Below are 19,681 nucleotides of genomic sequence, written 5' to 3' on the forward strand. Positions count from 1 at the left end.
ATTTTTGGTTAAAAAGAAACATAATTCACATACCAGATGATTGAGTTAATTGATCAAATAGCTTTTGTTGCTCTCATTAGATAGATGCAATAATCTCACAGTTTGTAAAAACTAAGCACAAGAATGGCACACTACACTCATAAAAGCAACCATAAATGGCAACCTTTTCAGCTTTGCACTGTCTGATACTGCAGAAGGCAGCAAAGGAACCTTTCCTTTAATATGTTAGCATTGTAATTGCACTTCTCAGTGGTTAGTATGTGTTAGCCCTTTCTCTCACCTTTACGAAGACCACCAAAATGAATGCCTGTTTCTTCATGATTCAGACATATTCGCGGTCATTGCATAGAATTTGAGAGAAAAAAATGGAGTCCAAAAACATATTTGCCTTCATACTTTTATAACTTTAAGAGTATACCACACTTTTTTTTAGCAAGTCCTCACTAGGAAATGAAACCCTTTTCATACTAAAATTAGTCTAAACACCTCACATTTATAAGAAATGGTACCTGTGTCTTTAACACCCTTCCCTCAATAAACTATTAGCACAGTCTCCATTCCAACCCACTACAACCAGTAGGTCACATGTTCACAGCACATTTCAGGAAGAACATACTTACAAAATGAGCTGTAGCAGATGTGGTTTACTGCAAACATTAAAAAGCATGGCCATGTCTAAGTTACATTTTTGTTTTACCAGAGCCAATCACAGGTGCAGTTACTAATCCTCTAAATACACTACCTAATATTATTCACCTTCATGCTCAGAATATGGAAACACAAATTTGCTTTTTTTACACCACAAGAACACCTTAATTTCAACTGACTTTCATTTGGAAAACTGCCTTATTGAGCTCTAGCCTTCTCCTGTCTGCTACTGCTGCTTTACTACAAAATGTTTAGAGTGTGGATTGTGGGCCACAGCTATAACTTCTGGGCTAGAGAAGGTGCTACCAAGAGTTGTATTGACAGAGACTTGGGCTTGCCTAATGTGGACATTAAATGGATTGTACAGAGAGGCTTAACGTATCATCAAGTGCTGCCTTTAGTTCAAAGCATTGTTGATTCCCAACACCATAACCTTATGATTGTGCACTGTGGTGGAAATTACCTAGGCACACTGACTTGGGTAGGACTGGAAATCCTAATGAAGGATGCATTTGCAAAATTAATGACTCTTTTCCCTCACACTGCCTTGGTGTACTCCAACTAATAACACAAAGACAGAAATGGAAGTGGTCTGATGAATTCCATCCACAGATTGACAAAATCAGGAAACATGTTAATAAATCTGTTTCTGCATTTCTCAGAGACCATATCTTAGAGTCTGTCTACAACAACAACCTGCATTTTGATAAGCATGGAATCTATAGCAGTGATGGAGTGCACTCTACAGACGAAGGCAACAGGGTGTTTCTTAGCAACCTGAAACTCATCCAGTCTTATGTGTAGCTGTCATATACACACAATCAACACAAAGGCTCTTGTATTGGCAGAGCCACCCTAGTGCCCAAAATGTGTTAACTTTTTTATAAGTAACGTTTTTTTTCCAATTTTTGAAAATGTTTCACAGCGACGTCATGATGATTGCGAATACGTTGCGAAATCGCAAAACAAACGCAGACATTCAATATCTACCAGCACATTCAAAATGTATAAGTAAAAAATGTCTTCTAACTATCACAAATATACATTATTATCTAAATATATGTAAAAACATGTGTGAGCCTCTGAATGTTTCTCTCACAGCATGTATGAGTGTTTTAGTGAGATCTGTAAATGGGTGCTAAGTCTGTCAATGAGTGTCCGAGTGGGTGCATGATTGTCTCAGTGGGTCTTTGAATGACTGTATTAGTCTCTGTATATATTTGGGACTGGGTGTCGCAGCCTCTGAATGGATCTGTGACCAGGTGTGTTAGTCTATGAGCTGGTCTATGACTGGGTGTCTAAGTCTCTCAGGCTATGATTGGGTGTGATAGGACTGACTGGGCATGTGAGTGGCTGTCTGAGTTTCTTAGTGTGTCTGTCAGTGGCTGCATAACTGTCTGGGTGGGCATGTGAGTGAGTGCATGAGTCTTTGAGGGGGTCTGTGAGTGGCTGTCTGAGTATCTGAATGGGTATGTCAGGGGATGCATCACTCTGTGAGTGGGTCTGTGAGTGGCTGTCTGAGTGTTTGAATGGGTCTTTCAGAAAATGCATCAGTGTCTGAGTGGGTCAGTGAGTAGTTGTCTGAGTCTCTGAGCAGGTCTCTCAGTGGGTACATCAGTGTCTGAGTGGCTCTGTCAGTGGGTGTCTCAGTCTCTCACTGGATGCATTACTGTCTGAGTGGGCATGTGAGTGTGTGTAAAAAGTATATGAGTGGGTATGTGGCAGGGTGTCTGAGTCTCTGAATGGGTCTGTTAGTGGATGCATCAGTCTGTGAGTGGGTCTCTGAGTGACTGTCTGAGGGTCTGTCAGAGACTGTATCACTCTCTGAGTGGGTCAGTGAGTAGATGTCTGAGTCTCTGAATGGGGGTGTCTATAGGAGTATCAGTGTCTGAGTGGATTTGTGGCTGAGTGCATTATTAGGTCTGTCAATTGGTACATGAGTTACTTAGTGGGTCTCTGAGTGGGTGTGTGAGTTTGTGAGTGGGTCTGTGAGTGGATGTGTTAGTGTCGGTATGGAACTACAACTCAGTCTATGAATCTCTGAATGAGTCTGTTACTGGGTGCATGCCTATCTGTGAGTGGGTCTTTGAACATCTAAGTAAAACTGTGGGTGGGTCTGTTTATATCTTCAGTTTTTAGTATTTTTTCACCAATATTCACAGTGACATTGCGATATTGGCAAGGTTTCTGCTACGTTGCACAGGTGGCCACACTGGCGAATTACGCACACAAAATAAAATCTATTGTGGACACCTAACTTGTGTCTTTAACACCGCCATTTCTCAAACCTGGTTTCAGAGTAACTCTACCTTTTATATCACTGGTGTGCTGAATTTTCAGCCTTGGAAACCATTCCCCAATGCATAAAAAAGCAGCCGCAATGACAACATGGATGACATCTTAAATGACTTCACTGATGTAATCATCTACCAAACCGCTCATATCCCTATACAACCTCACATCACCCATTCCCACACAACCACTCACAAACCCATTCAATGACCCATACAAGTACTCACCCACCCAATCACTGATTCATAGAGCCACTCACACATCTATTCACTCATACAGCCTCTCACACAGCCACTAACTTACCCATATCTCCACTCATGCATACCCAATCACTCATCAATACAGCCACTTACATATTAGTGAAACAGATATACAGACACTAACACATCCACCCCTTACAGCCACTTATACACTGAGTCAGTCAACCATACAGCTACTTACACACCGACTCATTGACCCATACAGTCAATTAATATAGCCACTCACTCACCCATACTGTTACCCACTCATCCACATACTTACTCATACAGATTCTACCACATGTGCTCACTCACCTATACAGTCACTCACACACCCATGTACTCACCCATATAGCCTTTATGCACCCACTCACTCACCCATATAACCTCTCACACACCCCATCACTCGCCTATACATCCACTCACATACCCACTTACTAACCCATACTCCACTGACACACCCACTCACTCAGCCAAACACAGTCACATATTCACCCCTACAGCCACTCACACATCAACTCACTCAAACATAAAACCACCCACTTTCCCATACAGCCACTCACACCTCCCATCACTTACCTATACTGCTTCTAACATACCCACTCACTCACCCATACACCACTAACATACCCACTTACTCAGCCACACACAGTCACATACTCACCCCTACAGCCACTCACACAGCTGCTCACTCACCCATAAAACCACTGACTCACCCTTACAGCCACTGACACAGCTACTCCCTCACGCGTACAGCCACTCATACACCTATAGAGCCACTCAGACACCTACTCTAACATTGATACACACAGTCACACAGCAACTCACATAATATATGTTTGAAATAGTTTCACTCATTAGTAGTACACAAAGTATAGTAAGTTATCTTTTCTAGTATCTTACCATACATGTTTAATACTCAGAACCGTTTTGAAAATACCCACACTCACTGGATGATGTCATGAGTGATGTCATTTGAGATGATATCAGTGATGTCACAGTTCATGTCTTGAGTACGTCACTTTTCACATGTTAAAAATCAGGCAAAAGTGGTGCAAGGGGTGTGTAAATAAGCCCCTGAGAGTCTTAAAAGCCAATGTAAAAATAGAGCATTCTGACTGGCCCAGGGAGCTTTATTTCCCTTTGACCCTCACTCTCCTGCTGGAGTCAGACTACTGCGAGAGTGAGCACTCTGATTGGCTGCCAGCAACATGAGAAAATGTTTCTGTCAGTCATTACAGGACTTTGATACTTATTACCCTGGCCTGAAGTTTAAAAAAAAAAAAGAATATAAGGGGACAGGATAGGAATACCCTGACCCCCTAGGCCTCATGGGGTGGACCCAGAAGGGCCCTCAGGGGCCAAAAGGGGAAAAAGTGTCAAAAAGATTCTGCAATCCCATGACATGTTGCGGGATCGGAAAATGACATTGTGGTCACATTTCTTTACTATAAGCTCCAGGAAGCCCATTTGGGGGCTGTATAAAGGGGAAAGGTTGCCTGGCCCCGCTCCACTTTCCTCAAGACACTCCGGGGAGCCCACAACCGGGGTTGAAAACAATATTTATAGGGAGGGGAGCCATCATAGGCCCTGAGGAGTCCACCCAGGGTCCTGAACATATTATGTCTGGGGAGGGGGTTGCATAGACCCTCTCTCTTAGTCATTAGAGACCAAAGGGAACCCACCCCCTGGGCAAACAAAATTATGTATGGGGAGGAGAGAAGCACGGCACACAGCCAAAATCAATAAATAAGGGGAGAGGCACATGTGGGCCCCCACCCGAGCATCTGTAGACCCCAGGGTGCCTATCCCTGTTGCTAATTACCTTAGTGGAGTTAGGGTTGTACAGAGAAACCTATGTTTTCTCTCGCTTGGTGGGGGCATTTTCAAAACTTCCACCAAGCAGGAGCAAACACCTTCAAAAAGGTTCCCGCCCACTGGGAGCAGACTTTTGATCTGTTTCTCTACACGCGCTGATCCAGGCAGGGAAACATATCAAAATATAGCTCCCACCCACAGAGAGCAGCATTAGTAGCTGCTCCCTGCGGCAAGAGCAATGCCTGTGCCTGCTGTTTGCAGGGAATGTGCAACTGCCAATGAGGCCTTCAGACTCCCCCTGTTGCCCCCAATGAGACTATGGTGGGTACCCTGGGTGGTCATATCGAGCCCTAGGGGATGGGATGCCTGGGGGTGAAATCATCCTAGACGAGGGTTGCATGCCCCCTTCCTGTAAACATTATGCTGGGCCCCAGAAGATGGGTTTGCCCAGGTCTGAAATCAGCCCAGGGAGGTCCACATGCCCCCTTCCCCTGGCAATAATGCCAGGATCTGGGGGATAATTGGCCTGGGGAGGGGGACCATGCATGCACCCTCCTCTTTAATAAAAAAACAACAGCTTTGGGAGGGGGCCACACAGCTGTGCTTCCCTATAAAAAATCCCTGAGGATGCGGTCCCCAGGGCCTAATTGAGCTCAGGGAGTGGCTCGGGGAGTGGGCCACTTGGACCCCCCTCCCCTTTATAAAAAAGACCCTGGGGTAGGGTCGATAGAGCCAGGCCCTGTGGCCAACCCCCCAATGTGAATGGCCAAAGGTTGTGTAAACTGTGAGGTTAGTTGCATGTGGGGTGTTGCTCACAGGCCCTGCAGCCAATCCAGCACCATACACAGCCGTGCAGGGTGGGGGGGGGCTGGATTTACATATTGTAACTAAATATTACTTTGCTTTAAAAAAAACTAGAAATTCACTGAAAAAACAAATGTTAAAGTCCTTACTTTTCAAATATTTAACTTATCATTTCTCAACATTAGCTCTATTTTGCAGTTACACCGCGCAGCATAACTGTTCACATAATAAAACATGGTGCCACATGTGCAAGACTCCAAGGCTCCCTTTTTATGAGTCCATAGGTGCATAGTGGTGTAACTTACCTGAATATCAGGTCTTGTTGGGTATGAAAAATGGATGTTTCGGAATTCAATCCTTCCTGTGAATCTGTCTGGTTTGTGTCCATCTGTAGAGCTGCTATCTATAAGGCGTTTCTAAGTAAATAAAGTAAAGCAAAGGAGCTCAGGTGAACTGTCTGAAGATGCAATTGATAGAGAAAAGTAAATTTGTGTTAGTGTTTGGAAAAGCCAGACTGGCATGGATTTCATCTGTGAGTACAGTGTCTGAACAAGATTAGAGCAGTACAATATGCAGTCTATTGGCAAACCAATACTGATTAAATGCCAATAAAGTTTATTTGTCAACTACATTTTTAACAGTTTAGGCGTGTCATAAATTAAACAAATTACCTAATATAGAGAATAAGATTGGCAAAGCTGTTTATGCATTTATAAAACATTACTCTGTATTATTGTTGTGATTGGGGGAAACATCAGGGGTAACCCTTTACTGGAAACGTGGCTATGTTGAAAGAAAATAAGTTATTGCTTCCGAAGTATTCATGCAAACATAACGTGAATTTATCCACTCAATTGCAAATGTCAGGTACACAAACAAATCCTTTTTCTGTGATGAATTAGAACATGCGCTTATGTGAAAACGTATAAGGACCCCCACAGAGTTATGAAAGTTGTACAGAAGTCTTATGTCCTTAGATATATTTAGTATTCAACTATGCAAGCATATTTCCATACACAAAGTAATGTCGATGCAGTGCCCAGTGAGTGGGTGGATAGATACTCAGGGAAGAAGTAATGTTCAGTCTGGACTAAGGCCAAAGGAGTCAGCAGGAGGAATCAATTTCTGTAAACTCTTAGGGTAATTCATTTGGAGATCTGCTTTTGATTCATATACTATTGGTATTGACTCTCAATACATAGTCTATCCTGCCTCTACTTCACACCTAAATTGATAATTGTCCACTGAAGATCATGCTTCCCTGCCTTAAAATGAATTCAATGTATACACTGGTATGAATTGTTAGTATATTGTTTATTTGTCACATTCTAAATGCCTCTTTAATAATTACTGTTCTTAAAACTATGTATATTAAGCAACCACTAAATATATTTGTTTATCTAATCACTGTTTTATCACAAACACCTCCTTAATAAATACGGTATTATTATATCTACTGATTATACCTGATGCTTAAATATGAAGTCTCTGGACTGCAGCCTTCTAGCATCCTATCGCTAGTTTACAATGACAGTCTAGTTCAGATCACCTGAAGATGCACCCGAACACTACTAGGAATTGTTACTGGTTATAAAGCCATGACTGTAGTGCTTTTCTTGATTATGGATAACTGCAAATTAGATTGGAGCCTAGTGTATTCATGCTGGGCTGTTAGTTGCCAAGGAATCAACAAATGAAATATTTATTCACCCTGGGAAACTTCTGACTTCCATAAATTCTGGATTGGTTTAATATTTATGTTCAGGATTTACGTATTTTATTTTATTAATATTCATAGTGCCTTTTAATTCTGTACTTTTGGTGTTTGCATTCACCCAATCAAAAGGACATGTTGCTTGCTTAATCGCTGCTTTGCTTTCAACAACTCGGGTGCAGTGTTCTGACACCTCTTTTGGCGGGGTCTGCATTATAAAAAAAAACTCTATACAAATATATCTCTTTAATACACCACATTCGAGTAATCTCCCCAGAATGGATCATATTCCAAACAATTCTAAATCGTTTTCAAGGTTATGTTATTAAGAAAAATTCCTCCGTATTTTTTTTTTTACAAATGCGTCCAATTGAAAAGTGGAGAGGTTCTCCTTCACGTTTTTTAAAGAACAGCATATGAAACTATTCAGCATTTCAAAGGGTTTCACTGTCTGAATCAAGAGAATCAACATACAGTGGCATAGGCAAATTTAGAAGCAGTAGTCGCCCTGTACCTCCGTCCTCCCAGCAGCCAATCAAAAGGAGGAGTAAGGGATAAGTCAGTATCTTCAGCCCCAACTCCCCTCCATCCTGCAACCAACAAACTGCCAAGTAAGAAATATATGGAGGCACCCACTGCCTTATTTTCAGAAGTGCTTTTAGATAGGAAATCAAGGTTAAGGCTTGTCAGGGTGAGGCATACCAGGATGACCTGTTGGCTCCTTCCTATTCCCTCCTTTTCCGGGAAAGGACAAGACATATTGCCTGACAATTTCCTGAGCTCTAGGCAGCATCAACCCTGAAGGCCCCTAGGGCCCTCAGAAATCACATAGAGTCCAAACTCAATCGAGGACATGTAAACTGTGGCAAGGGGTGTTTCCATGTATTCCAAACAGGCAATGGTTTCTGACAGGTGCGCGTTTCAACAGGTGACCTCGAAGAGAATCCATGTATATGAACCTGATTGCGTACTTACTGTCAGGCTGATGTTTGCCACTGCCCATAATTCTCCTGCCATCCTTGTGCCCTACAATTCAGATTAGTTATAGCCAGCGGCCATGGCGGAAGCATAGCAGGGTAGTGACATGATCAGGCCTGTCTGAGTTGGTATTTCTGAGGTTATATATGGAATAATTGTGTTATTTATATTTCTGGGCATTTGTTCGTGTTTTCTTTAACTCAGAATGCACTAGCTCTTCAAGGGAAGTAACACAATATACATTTGATTCCAGTTAACATTCAGCTGGCATTTCAGATAAATAGTGAATAGTTTAACATGTATTTTGGTGAAAATTTGTTGAATGCACTTGAAAATAAATCTCACACTGACAACAAAGCTCTCATTGGAGAAATAGGTGGGTGCAGCCTGCTGTATATTCTGCGGACAGAACATCACATTAGGGAATACTCATTGCTTTGAGGAAGAACGTTGTACTCGATGCCAAGGAAGACGTTTACACGCAATTTCTTGGTGACTTATTGCCTTTCTGATGCGAAGTGTATGAGAGTGAAATTTCTAGAGGAGCAAGTATTGACATTTTTAAAATGTCTTTCCCCTGAAATTTCTGAGTGATGTTATTTTATGCTCGCCAGGATGGAGAGCCTAACTTTATAAAACCATCTTGACCGAGTACTTATATAGAACTTGAAGCATACTTTGCAAGTGGCATATGCTTAAAGTAGTAAGCAATTGCCAAGCCAAGCCATGGGTGATTATTATTATTAACCATCTATTAAATAATTACACTTTTATTAGCCATACCTTACACTACTTTCCAATATATTTAAGTATTATGTGCCAGGGAAGTTCGCATAAATGTGCTTTTGGACTTTGTCAATGTAATCAATTATTTTTCTAGAAAATTCAGAGAAATTCAGATCTTGACATCAATGCACGCTTAATACACCAGAACGACCATACACCATGTAGCATCGTGATACAAAGAACCACAGACACAGCTGGTTACTATTCAGGGAGCTTTATTCTATACACCCTTCATCAACCCTGTCCCTACTCTAACTGACCCTCATCCTGTCCTGACCCCTCCTCTTCCCCTCAGCCCACCTAGCTCCGCCCCCCAGCTACTAGACTGTTAACTCCATTACATCTCCCCCTTTCTTAATAAACAAATGAACGTGTTGTCAGTCCATCTCTTCAATGAGTCTTTTTGGTGGCTGAATATCACGACGTGGTCGCAGAGACATGACTGCTGTGGGCGCTGTCGGCGGACATCCAATCTGATGGTCACTGCTGTCTGGATCACAAGAATCAGGTCCCTCAGGTGCAAATGGACCAATGGAGCTCGTCAGTGGCTCATCCGTGTCTCTAGAACACCTCTTGAAGTGAGAGACATTCCTGGTGATTCGGCGCCGGTCAGATTTGGCAGTCAGCATGGTGCCCTTTTGTCGGGTGACCAGTAGTGGCTCATCACAAAATCGACAATCAGTCTTTTTCTGCTGTTCTTGCTTGACGAGGACGTAGTCCCCTTCATGGACAGATGGAGACCTTGCCCTCCTTTTGGCATCGGCGTATGACTTCATTCTGTCCTTATTGAGTTTGTCAGTTGCAGCCATTTCATGATGGTCGTGACTTGGTGACTCAGCTTGCAAAGCTCCTTCCCATGTTGGGATGCGATTTCTCATTGGTCGCCCTAGCATGAGGGTTGCAGGCCATTGTCCTGTAGTAGAGTGTGGGGTCGATCGGTACGCTCTGAGGACCTCATTCAAACCAACCTGCAATTCCTTCTTCTCCGCTGTGGCATGCTGAAATGTCTTTTTAATTGTCGCCATAAACCTTTCGACGGTGCCATTTGCTTGTGGCCAGAGTGGGGTGACCTTCCTGTGCCTGAAGTCCATGTGCTTCGCAAAAGCACTGAATTCATGCCCATTGAACGGGGGACCATTGTCTGTCTTAACCACTTTAGGGACACCCCACGTTGCAAATACTTCATCCAGTACTTTGAGAGTGCAGGAAGCACTTGTAGACGACACTATTTGCGCAATGGGAAATCTAGAATATTCGTCGATTATGGCAACTACATATTTTCCGGACGGCAACGGTCCGTAGAAGTCCATGGCAATTTCTTGCCAAACTCCGCTAGGCAGGTCGGTCATCTGTAGTGGTGCTGGTGGATTGCTCTTGTTAGTTAGTTGGCAAAGATGACAATCCTTTAGAGTCGACTCCACCATCTGGTCAAGGAAAGGAAACCAAACGCGTTCCCTTAAGGCTCGTTTCGTGGACACTACTCCTCTGTGGCCCTCATGGGCTAAGTTGACGACTCCCTGCCGGAGTTGGTTAGGGATTACGAGCCGTTGACCTCTCAGGATGACTCCGTCATCGGTAACTGACAGTTCGTCACATACATGCCGAAATGCCTGCATCTCTTTCTGGACTGTGGGGTTGGTGTCTTCATCCTGGGGATTGTGTCTCCACCGATTGGATTGGATCCGGCGGCGTTTGTAGAACAGTATCTTGCGCAGTGACTTCCCGGATGTCGTTCATGGGAATGGCAGGTGGCAATGCCTGGTCAGCCACGAAGTGGATATATTCCTCAGCAATCGATGGTTTGGACCCAGATGACGGTTGAGGGTGGCGGGACATGTAGTCAGCCGGGTTCTCCGCCTTCCCCGGTTTGTGAATTATGGTGAAAGTGTATTCCTGGAGCCTGAGACCCCACCTCTCAATCCTCGGGGGCATTTTGGATCTTGGGTTGCCATAGATGGTGACCAGCGCCTGATGATCCGTGATCAGGGTAAAGTGCTTGCCATAGACAAAGACATGAAAGTGTTCACACGCCCAGACCACTGCAAGACTTTCCTTTTCAGGTTGAGAGTACTTCTTCTCAGGATCAGACAGGCTGCGGCTGGCATAAGCAACAATTCGTCTCTGGTCAGAGTCATTATCGTATTGTGCCAAGATCGCTCCCAGACCAACAGGGCTTGCGTCCACTGTGATCTCAGTTTTCCTGTGAGAGTTGAAGTACGAAAGGCTATCAGCTGATTCAACGGCGCGCTTGATGTCTTTGAACACTCGTTCGCACTGAGGGGTCCAGTCGAACGGCTGGCCGAGTTTGGTGAGGATCCGAAGGGGGTGGCTGATGGTCGCATAGTCACGAATGTAGCGAGCACAATAACTGGCCATCCCCAAGAAGGATCTCAGGTCGTTGACGTCTTGTGGACTCTTGGTATTGTTCAGAGTTGCAATCTTGTCCGGATCCGGCTTCATACCCTCAACAGAGAAAATGTGACCAAAGAATTTTAGGGTGGCCTGATGAAACTCACATTTCTCTTTGTTCAATGTCAGGTTGGCATCTAACAGTGCGTGACAGACGCGATCAAGAGCAATGTCGTGTTCACGAACATCTGACCCATAGACTAAGATGTCGTCACTATAGTTCAGAGTGTTGGGGATGTGCTGGATTATCTGCCGGATCGCTTCCTGGAAGATCTCAGCGGCCGACGAGACACCAAAGCTCAACCGTTTGTACCTGAATAAACCTAGGTGCGTTGCAAACGTGGTGATGTAACGGGATTTGGTGTCCAGTTCCAGCTGGTGATAACCCTTATTTAAGTCCAATTTTGAAAATACTTTGGCACCATTCAGTGCAGCTATCATGTCACTCAGGTGAGGACCAGGGTGCCGCTCCCTTTCAATCGCAGTGTTGGGTAGGCGCATGTCAACGCACAGTCTCAATTTTGCTTATTTCTCGGCCTGCTAGGTTGCGGAGGGCGATTAACTTCTCCTTGTCTTCCGTCACTTTGGACCCCTCAATATAATCTTCGAAGTCTTCTAACCATTCTTGCCACTTGGGGCCCATACTCCCTCCCGTGGTCACAGTCAAAGGTTCCGGAGCTCGCAGGTGAGATCCTCCCGCGACAAGGGGCTTCCTTTGTGGTGAGGCGTTGGGGGTTACCATTGTGTTACTGTCCTTTGTTTATCCCCACCAATGCGTGTTTATTTGTTCTTGACAATGCTTGTTTATTTCTACTCGCCAATGTTTGTTTATTTGCTCTCTTAACAATGTTTGTTTAATTCTGCTCGCCAATGCTTGTTTATTTCCTCTTTCCAATGCTTGTTTATTTCCTCATGCCTGACTTCAAAATGGCCGCTCTATGAAGATCAAGGGGTCTGTCCTGAAGAGCGCCTGACTTTAAGATGGCCGCCGTCACTGCAGTCACACGAGGCTTTCTCTCCTGCTTCACCCAACACTGGCTCACTCTGTCCTCACCGGCCGGCAACCTCGGGGGCAGCACACATCAGGGCTCACTTTTCTTCGGCCACCGCAGCTACCAGGTGAGGTTGGGGTGGGCTCCCGCCTTACTTTCCACGTTCCCGCTCTTCTTCTCCGCTGGCGTGCCAAACCTCACGCATCGGGCGTGAGGTTTTCCGACCTCCGACGGCACCCGGGCTCTGTTTTCAGCGCGCTCAGCAGCGCTTGTCACCGGGCTCTCGGGGACAGCGTCCTCGACGTCGGGGGACCCTGGTCTTGATCCGGGGTGCTGGACAGGGTTGGAGTGGGCTCCCGACTCCTGTTCTTTTAGGGTGCCAAGGTGCACGCATCCGGCGTGACTCGCGCTTTCAGCGCGAAACAGCTTCCTTTTCCTGAGCGTTTCAGCGCTCGATTCAGTGGCTCCCTCTGGACTCCCGCAGTCGCTGGGGGGGAGCAGGGTCACCGGCTGCTGACCTCTTTCTTCAGGTGGCAGCACTACCAGGCAGCAGATTCTTTACTTGATGCTGCAGGGGACAGGGTACTCCTATTGGGTTCTGCAGGCTATAATCATGCCTATCCCACCCTCGTCGCCAGTTGTAGCATCGTGCTACAAAGAACCACAGACACAGCTGGTTACTATTCAGGGAGCTTTATTCTATACACCCTTCATCAACCCTGTCCCTACTCTAACTGACCCTCATCCTGTCCTGACCCCTCCTCTTCCCCTCAGCCCACCTAGCTCCGCCCCCCCAGCTACTAGACTGTTAACTCCATTACACACCACATCTGCCCTACTCTGTAATGATAATCCTAAAACCTTCACCTTTTCTCTTAGATAATCTAAATTGTTTCTAAAGACGGTGAGGTTATGATCCTCTTCATTACTCAGGGATCCAGGACACTCCTCACTTTAATTATACAATGTGGTGACATCTCAGTCAATCATGTTAGCAAATAGGACAGTAAGGTTTATTCATCATAATGGAATTGAGTTTATTGTTCACCAGCTGGTTATGCCTAACACGCCCACATATGTAACAAACAATTATTACCCAAAATCTTCTCTTGCAGTGACTGAAAGATATGATAGAAGTATGACATAACTCACCATCAATGAAGTGTGCCTTTAAATAAACATAGAATGATTCTCATTACTGTAGATTGTAAAACAATTTCGTATTCTATTGTATTACCTAAAAGAAATTGGTGTATCTCTTATTTTTTTCGGCAAACTAAGTCCTCTGTGTAAACAAATATGTCTCAGTGTGATGTGTCCATAATAGGAAACCACTAAGAAGCTGGGGTCATAACCCTTTTCTTTACTAATTCACTATTAATTCACTATTAGTTTAGCTTTAGTCAACTGTTAAGTCTGTATCCTGTACGAACTCATTGACATTATCAGGAAGGAGTGGTGTTGAAGGCATACTTTAAAGAAGACCTAGAATTGATCTTAAGAATGTTATCTTTTCAGTGGTTAATATTTCATGACCTTTATATACAGTTCACCTTTATAACCTCATACATTTGGCTCATAAAGGGCCCCTTTCTGCACTTGAACTTCCTAGCAATTAATGGAAGACCACACAGCAGTACATACATTTCTCTGCTGAAAGTTAGCAGTGGATCCCCTCTACGTATATCAGCCAATCTACTTAATGACAGAGAAGAAGTTGGTAGAAATGCTGACATTGATGTCTATAGGTAGGTAGACAAATCAATCCTTGTACTGCTACTTGGTGCAATGGGGAAGTCCTTTTTCGCAACCAAAACGTTATATCTATTTTAATGAGTATTTCCAGGGAAAAGACTCAACAGTCACATTAACTAGAACAAAACTAACAGTGATAAATGCTGGAAAAATTGTCAATAGTTGAGTGTAATATGGGGGGCGTGGCCATGCAGGCAACTAAGATGGTCGCCTGCGCTTGAAGCTCCGCCGGCCGAGCGCTTTCAAAGCCCAATTTCATTAACACCTGCCATGTATAACCCAACAGACGCCTCACCATGATGCCCCGGGAAGCATGTGGATCGTGTGGGTGCCGGAGCCGGGCTGATCCGAGGTGCGGAACGGCCTTTCCCTGAACTGGCGATCTTTGGAGCAATGCGACGGCCCTGGGCCCTTCCGGAGGCGACGCTGACGTGAGGGGTGCGGCTTGGACCACCAAGATGAGCGGAAGCCCCCAATCAGTGTCCTTTGGCTGGTATCGCCCCCCCCGATTAGGGTGATCCCCCCCTCATGGCGCTGTATGTCGTAGCCTGCGGCGGACGTGGCGGCTGCGGGGTTTTTGTTGAGCCTTGTGGTCGCGGTTTTGCTGGGCCTTGACGTGCGTTGCTGCCGCTGGGGGTTTGGCGGGCTCGGGGTGGAGGCCCGATAGGTCCCGTTTCTGGGGTCGTGACGGCGCGAGGCCCGGTCGGGTGTGCTGGCTCCCTTCACCCCCTCCTGGACGGCCCTTGCAGCTGTTATCTGTGCTGTGCGGGTGATCAAGCTGCCGTTCCTGCCCCGGCCCTGGGACCTATGTTGTACCTGGCCCAGACGTCTCTGACCTCAATGGCGATCTGTGGGCCGGCGTGGGTGGATGCCGTCCTTGACTGCTGCACCACCGCTATTGATCCTCAGGAGGGAAGCACTAAGTTCTTCAATTGCACCTATCCTTGGGGGCATGACGCGACCTGCAAGAATGTTTCTATCTGTTCTGCTGGTTGTGCTTGTGCTTTGGGCAGAGCACTCCCACTAGTGGGCTTCTCCTGTTGGCTGGCTGTTCGGCGCTATGCTGCACTTGTGCTCCTTTTCTCTGCCAGCTGCACGTCCCTCGGGATACAAGCATCGTATCTCTGTGCGGCCAGTACTATAGTGCACCCTTTGTTGGCTTGGTGTGCAACCTCGCACATTGTGGCTCTGCGGTGTGCAGTTAGGCCCGTGGCCTGTCCTTTCCCATATACTCATACCTCTGTGATACTGATTCTACGCGCCAGCTAACAGACACGTTTCTGCCTATCTCCGTCTGCCCTGGTGGGCACGCACAGTTATATTGAACAATGGGACAGAAAGATCCTAAGCAATGGACACTGCCGTTTGAAAAGGGCACAGATGCTACATCTGACGACCCCACAGACGCGGCCGAAGGTGCACAGGGCAATGATGATGTCGACGACCCTGCTTCGCTCACTGTTGCAATGTTAAAAGAGATGAGGGCTGGTTTCAAGGCCCTGGATGGCAGGTTTGATGCATTGCATAAGAGACTGGCTGATATGTGTGCAAAGGTCCAAACATATGATTGTCGGCTGGATGTCATGGAGGCTAGGGTCTCTGAAGTAGAAGATGGAGCAGTGCAATCGCAGAAACGGCTAGAGAGGGTGGAAAGGATTTTGAAGGAAGTAGCTATAAAGAATGAAGATTTAGAAGCCCGTAGTCACCGGAAAAAACGCACGCATTATTGGCGTGCCAGAGACTGCAACCACTGGCCGTATGGATGTCTTTGTGGAGCAACTTCTATCTGATCTGTTTGGAAACGAGACCTTCATGCAGGGCTTTGTGGTGGAACGTGCCCACAGATCGTTGGGGCCCCGCCCCAAACCCGGTCAGCCTCCGAGACCCATCATTGCTAGACTCATGAACTTCAGGGACAGGGACACTGCCCTTCGTTCCGCCCGTGAGCGAGGGGAGGTCCAGTGGCAGGTGAGTAAGCTATCATTTTTCCCAGACTTCACAGTAGTGGTACAAGATGCAAGACATAAGTTTAATGGTTTGAAGGCCACTTTGAAGAATCTAGGTCTTAGGTATGGTATACTCTACCCGGCTAGACTGCAGGTAGATGTTGACGGAAGATCCCGCATTTTTGAGAACCCGACCGAAGCACAGGAGTTTTACCATGAGTACAAGAAGAATAACAAAGGTGCGACGGCTGCTGCACGAGCGACATCTCCCCCCACATAGCGGTTCAGAAGCCAGTGTGGAACTCTTCTCTAATCCTGGGACTGGCTGATTCTTTCCAGCGCTTTCTGGCTCTGTAATGTATTTCCCATTGTGGTATTTTTTCCATTTGTCAATGTAATGTTCTGTTTTGCCCGGATCAGCGCAGCGTTGCTGCGCCTCATGGTGAACACTGAGATGTTTGCTGTTTTTGCCAAGCTTGCGGTCTTCATGTGTGATTACATTATTGCAATGCTTGTTTGAATCACACCATCCTTTGGCTTTTGGGGATGGGTTTTGCCTCGCCAGGGACAGGGTGTGGCTGGGTGGTGGGTGGGGGACATTTGCTGTTTCTTCATAGTTTTTCAAGAATTACTATACAGGTAAATGGTACATGGCGCTGGGTTAGGTTGACAAGACACATGCTTGTTGGAACATTCGTTGGATGACACAGTTAGGCTGGCAGCCCGGTCCTTCCGGGCTATCTCTGATGTCCTGCAATGTCAGAGGGCTGAATAACACTCGAAAAAGATGGGAAGTTCTCAATTACATTGCTTGACATAACACTGACATAGTCTACATGCAGGAGACGCACATGCCTAAGCCGATGCGCCACAAAAGTGGTGGTGATGGACGGAGCATCTGAACCAATCAAACACTCACACCCAGTCAAAAGATCTGGGTTTAATCCATCACCGTTCTTTAGCCCACTCTGCCACCCCAGTTCAGACATGGCTATATGCAAATCAGTCTGACCCTGTGCCTCATGGGAACAGCCCAGCCCGAACTGCCAAGCCATGCCTTCCCTGGACCGGAAACAAGCTTCCGAGGACCGGTTTCTGGCATTACAACCTTCTTCAGCCCGGCTTGCTTGAATCCAGTGGCAAAGTGAGCAAGGGACTCACGTCAGAGCATACCCTGCCACACTTATGGCGGCCAAAAGCGGTACAAAGTCCGATGCGCCGCCTATAGCGGTGAGCTGGGGGTCCCACAGATACATTTCTAATTACAGCAGTTATGCTAGAGCTGTGGCCCTATTTATCCATAAAAGAGTTCCTTTTTCTCTTTCCAAGGTCATAACTAATGGGGAGGGCCAATTTTTTATAGTGGCCAGCTCTCTGCTAGGACACAATGTTGCTCTAGTGGACATATACGGGCCTTGTGTAGACTCACCGGGATTCACTATGCATTGCAAGTGTACCTCCTGGCTCTTGATCCCTGCCTATTGATAATGGGAGGGGACTTTAATTTGTTGTTAGATCCTGCTAGGGAAAGCACTTCCTCCTCTCCTGATGCCTCGCCATGCTAGACATCTGTAGGCAGTTCTCACTGGTTGACATTGAACTCATACATCACTCGGCCCTCATATCTTATACTCATTATTCAGGGTTCCACAACCCTTGGACTAGAATAGACTATTGGTTGGTCTCACCTGGAATCGCTGGTTGGTACCGTGGGTTAGATACGATGCCATGTACGCTTTCAGACCATTCACCGGTCGTACTCCGCATTAACATTCCCAGGACTGGGGGATATGAGAGGAAATGGCGTTTTCCTGGTAAAGCACTTCAGGACCCGTGTTTCTTGAGGAGGTTAGGGAGGCCATTGAAGACTATTTTGAGATCAACGCTTGGTCGGTGGATACCTGGGCAGTACTTTGGGAGGGTTTTAAGGCTTATATCATGGGAGTTTGTATTGCTAAGAATGCAGGGGTCCTGCGAGATCCACAATCCACTTTAAACTGTATTGAGAAAGAACTTGCTGCCCTAGACGTGAAATTGCTGAACCATGTGTCAGAGGCCGGTGAGGCTCGACATTTGATTTTAATGATGGAGTTTCGAGAGACAGCTGAGCGTGCACTATTATTCCTTAACAAACAGCATGTGGTCAGACGGTATGGGGAGGGTGAACGGCCTGGTAAGGTTTTAGTGCATATGCTCCGCCCTCCGCATAGCAATGCCTATATCACTGTAATTAAAGGCCCGGATGACCAGGTGGTGCACTCTACTCCGGAGATATGTGACACCTTCCTGTCTCACTTCAAAACTCTGTACACCACTAGAAACACCGGGGACCTCTGTGAACAGAAGGAATATCTTGCCAAAATTGCCTTAGTTTATCTTGAACGATATATGCAAGACTTCCTGGCCATTCCCATATCCCAGGAAAGTGCGGTGGAAGCGATTGATGCACTTAGAGGTTCCTCTGCGCCCGGCCTTGACGGGTTTTCCGCAGATTTTTATAAAGCATATAAGGATGTACTGGTTCCCCTGTTGATAGAGGTGTATGAGGAGGCATTTGAAATCGGTATCCTTCCTCCAACCTTCAGGGAGGCTGTTATTATCTTCTCCGCAAGCCCGGCAAAGACCCCTCACTCTGTTGTTCCTGCCGGCCATTGTCCCTGCTGAATTTTGATTATAAAATTTCAGCCAAAGTAATCGCTATCCGGCTGTCTTTATTGATGGAGTTTATTATTTCACCGGTACAGTCTGGCTTTGTCCCCCACAGGTCTACTTCCTTTAACTTGCGCACTTTGTTTACAGTATTACATAGGATAGACTTCAATACACCAGCCGCTGCGGTACTCCTTGATGCCGAGAAGGCGTTCGACTCCCTTGGGGGCGGTTTTTTTCTTTTGGTGATGCGCCGCATGGGAATGCCTGAAGGCTTCGGCTCTACCATTGCTCTGCTATACACGGAACCCACCGGTAGACTACGCCTGAATGGTACAATCTCCCCACCTTTTCGCCTCTCCCATGGCACCCGGCACGGCTGCCCCTTGTCCCCATTGCTTTTCATTTTGGAGATGGACCTCTTGGTGCGGCATTTGCAAGAGAAACATTTGCACCATGGCTTGCAGTTTCACTCCGGCCTGCTCTTGATTTCACTATACGCCGTTGATACTGTTTTATATGTGCGGCAGCCCCACCTTAACCTCAAACCCCTTATTAGGGAAATGATTCGTTTTGGCAGGTTCTCCGGTCTTAGTATAAACTGGCATAAGTCGGTGATTTTTCCGTTAACAAATAGTACGACTACATGGG

At 46.0% G+C, this 19,681-nt stretch overlaps 1 protein-coding gene across 9 annotated transcripts in view; it reads right to left on the reverse strand.

Annotated features, from left to right (window-relative positions):
* The window catches only part of LOC144784710 (ATP-dependent translocase ABCB1-like), a 1,064,270-nt gene that overhangs the window by 709,420 nt on the left and 335,169 nt on the right, over positions 1-19,681 (reverse strand). For all 9 annotated transcript variants that reach the window (XM_078663665.1, XM_078663668.1, XM_078663666.1 and 6 more), the window contains one exon: positions 6,107-6,217. In XM_078663665.1, coding sequence (XP_078519791.1) covers positions 6,107-6,217 — 111 coding nt within the window. The remainder of the gene's footprint in view (positions 1-6,106; positions 6,218-19,681) is intronic.

This window comes from Lissotriton helveticus, chromosome 10 (assembly GCF_964261635.1).
Source record: "Lissotriton helveticus chromosome 10, aLisHel1.1, whole genome shotgun sequence".
In the NCBI taxonomy this organism is placed as follows: Eukaryota; Metazoa; Chordata; class Amphibia; order Caudata; family Salamandridae; genus Lissotriton; species Lissotriton helveticus.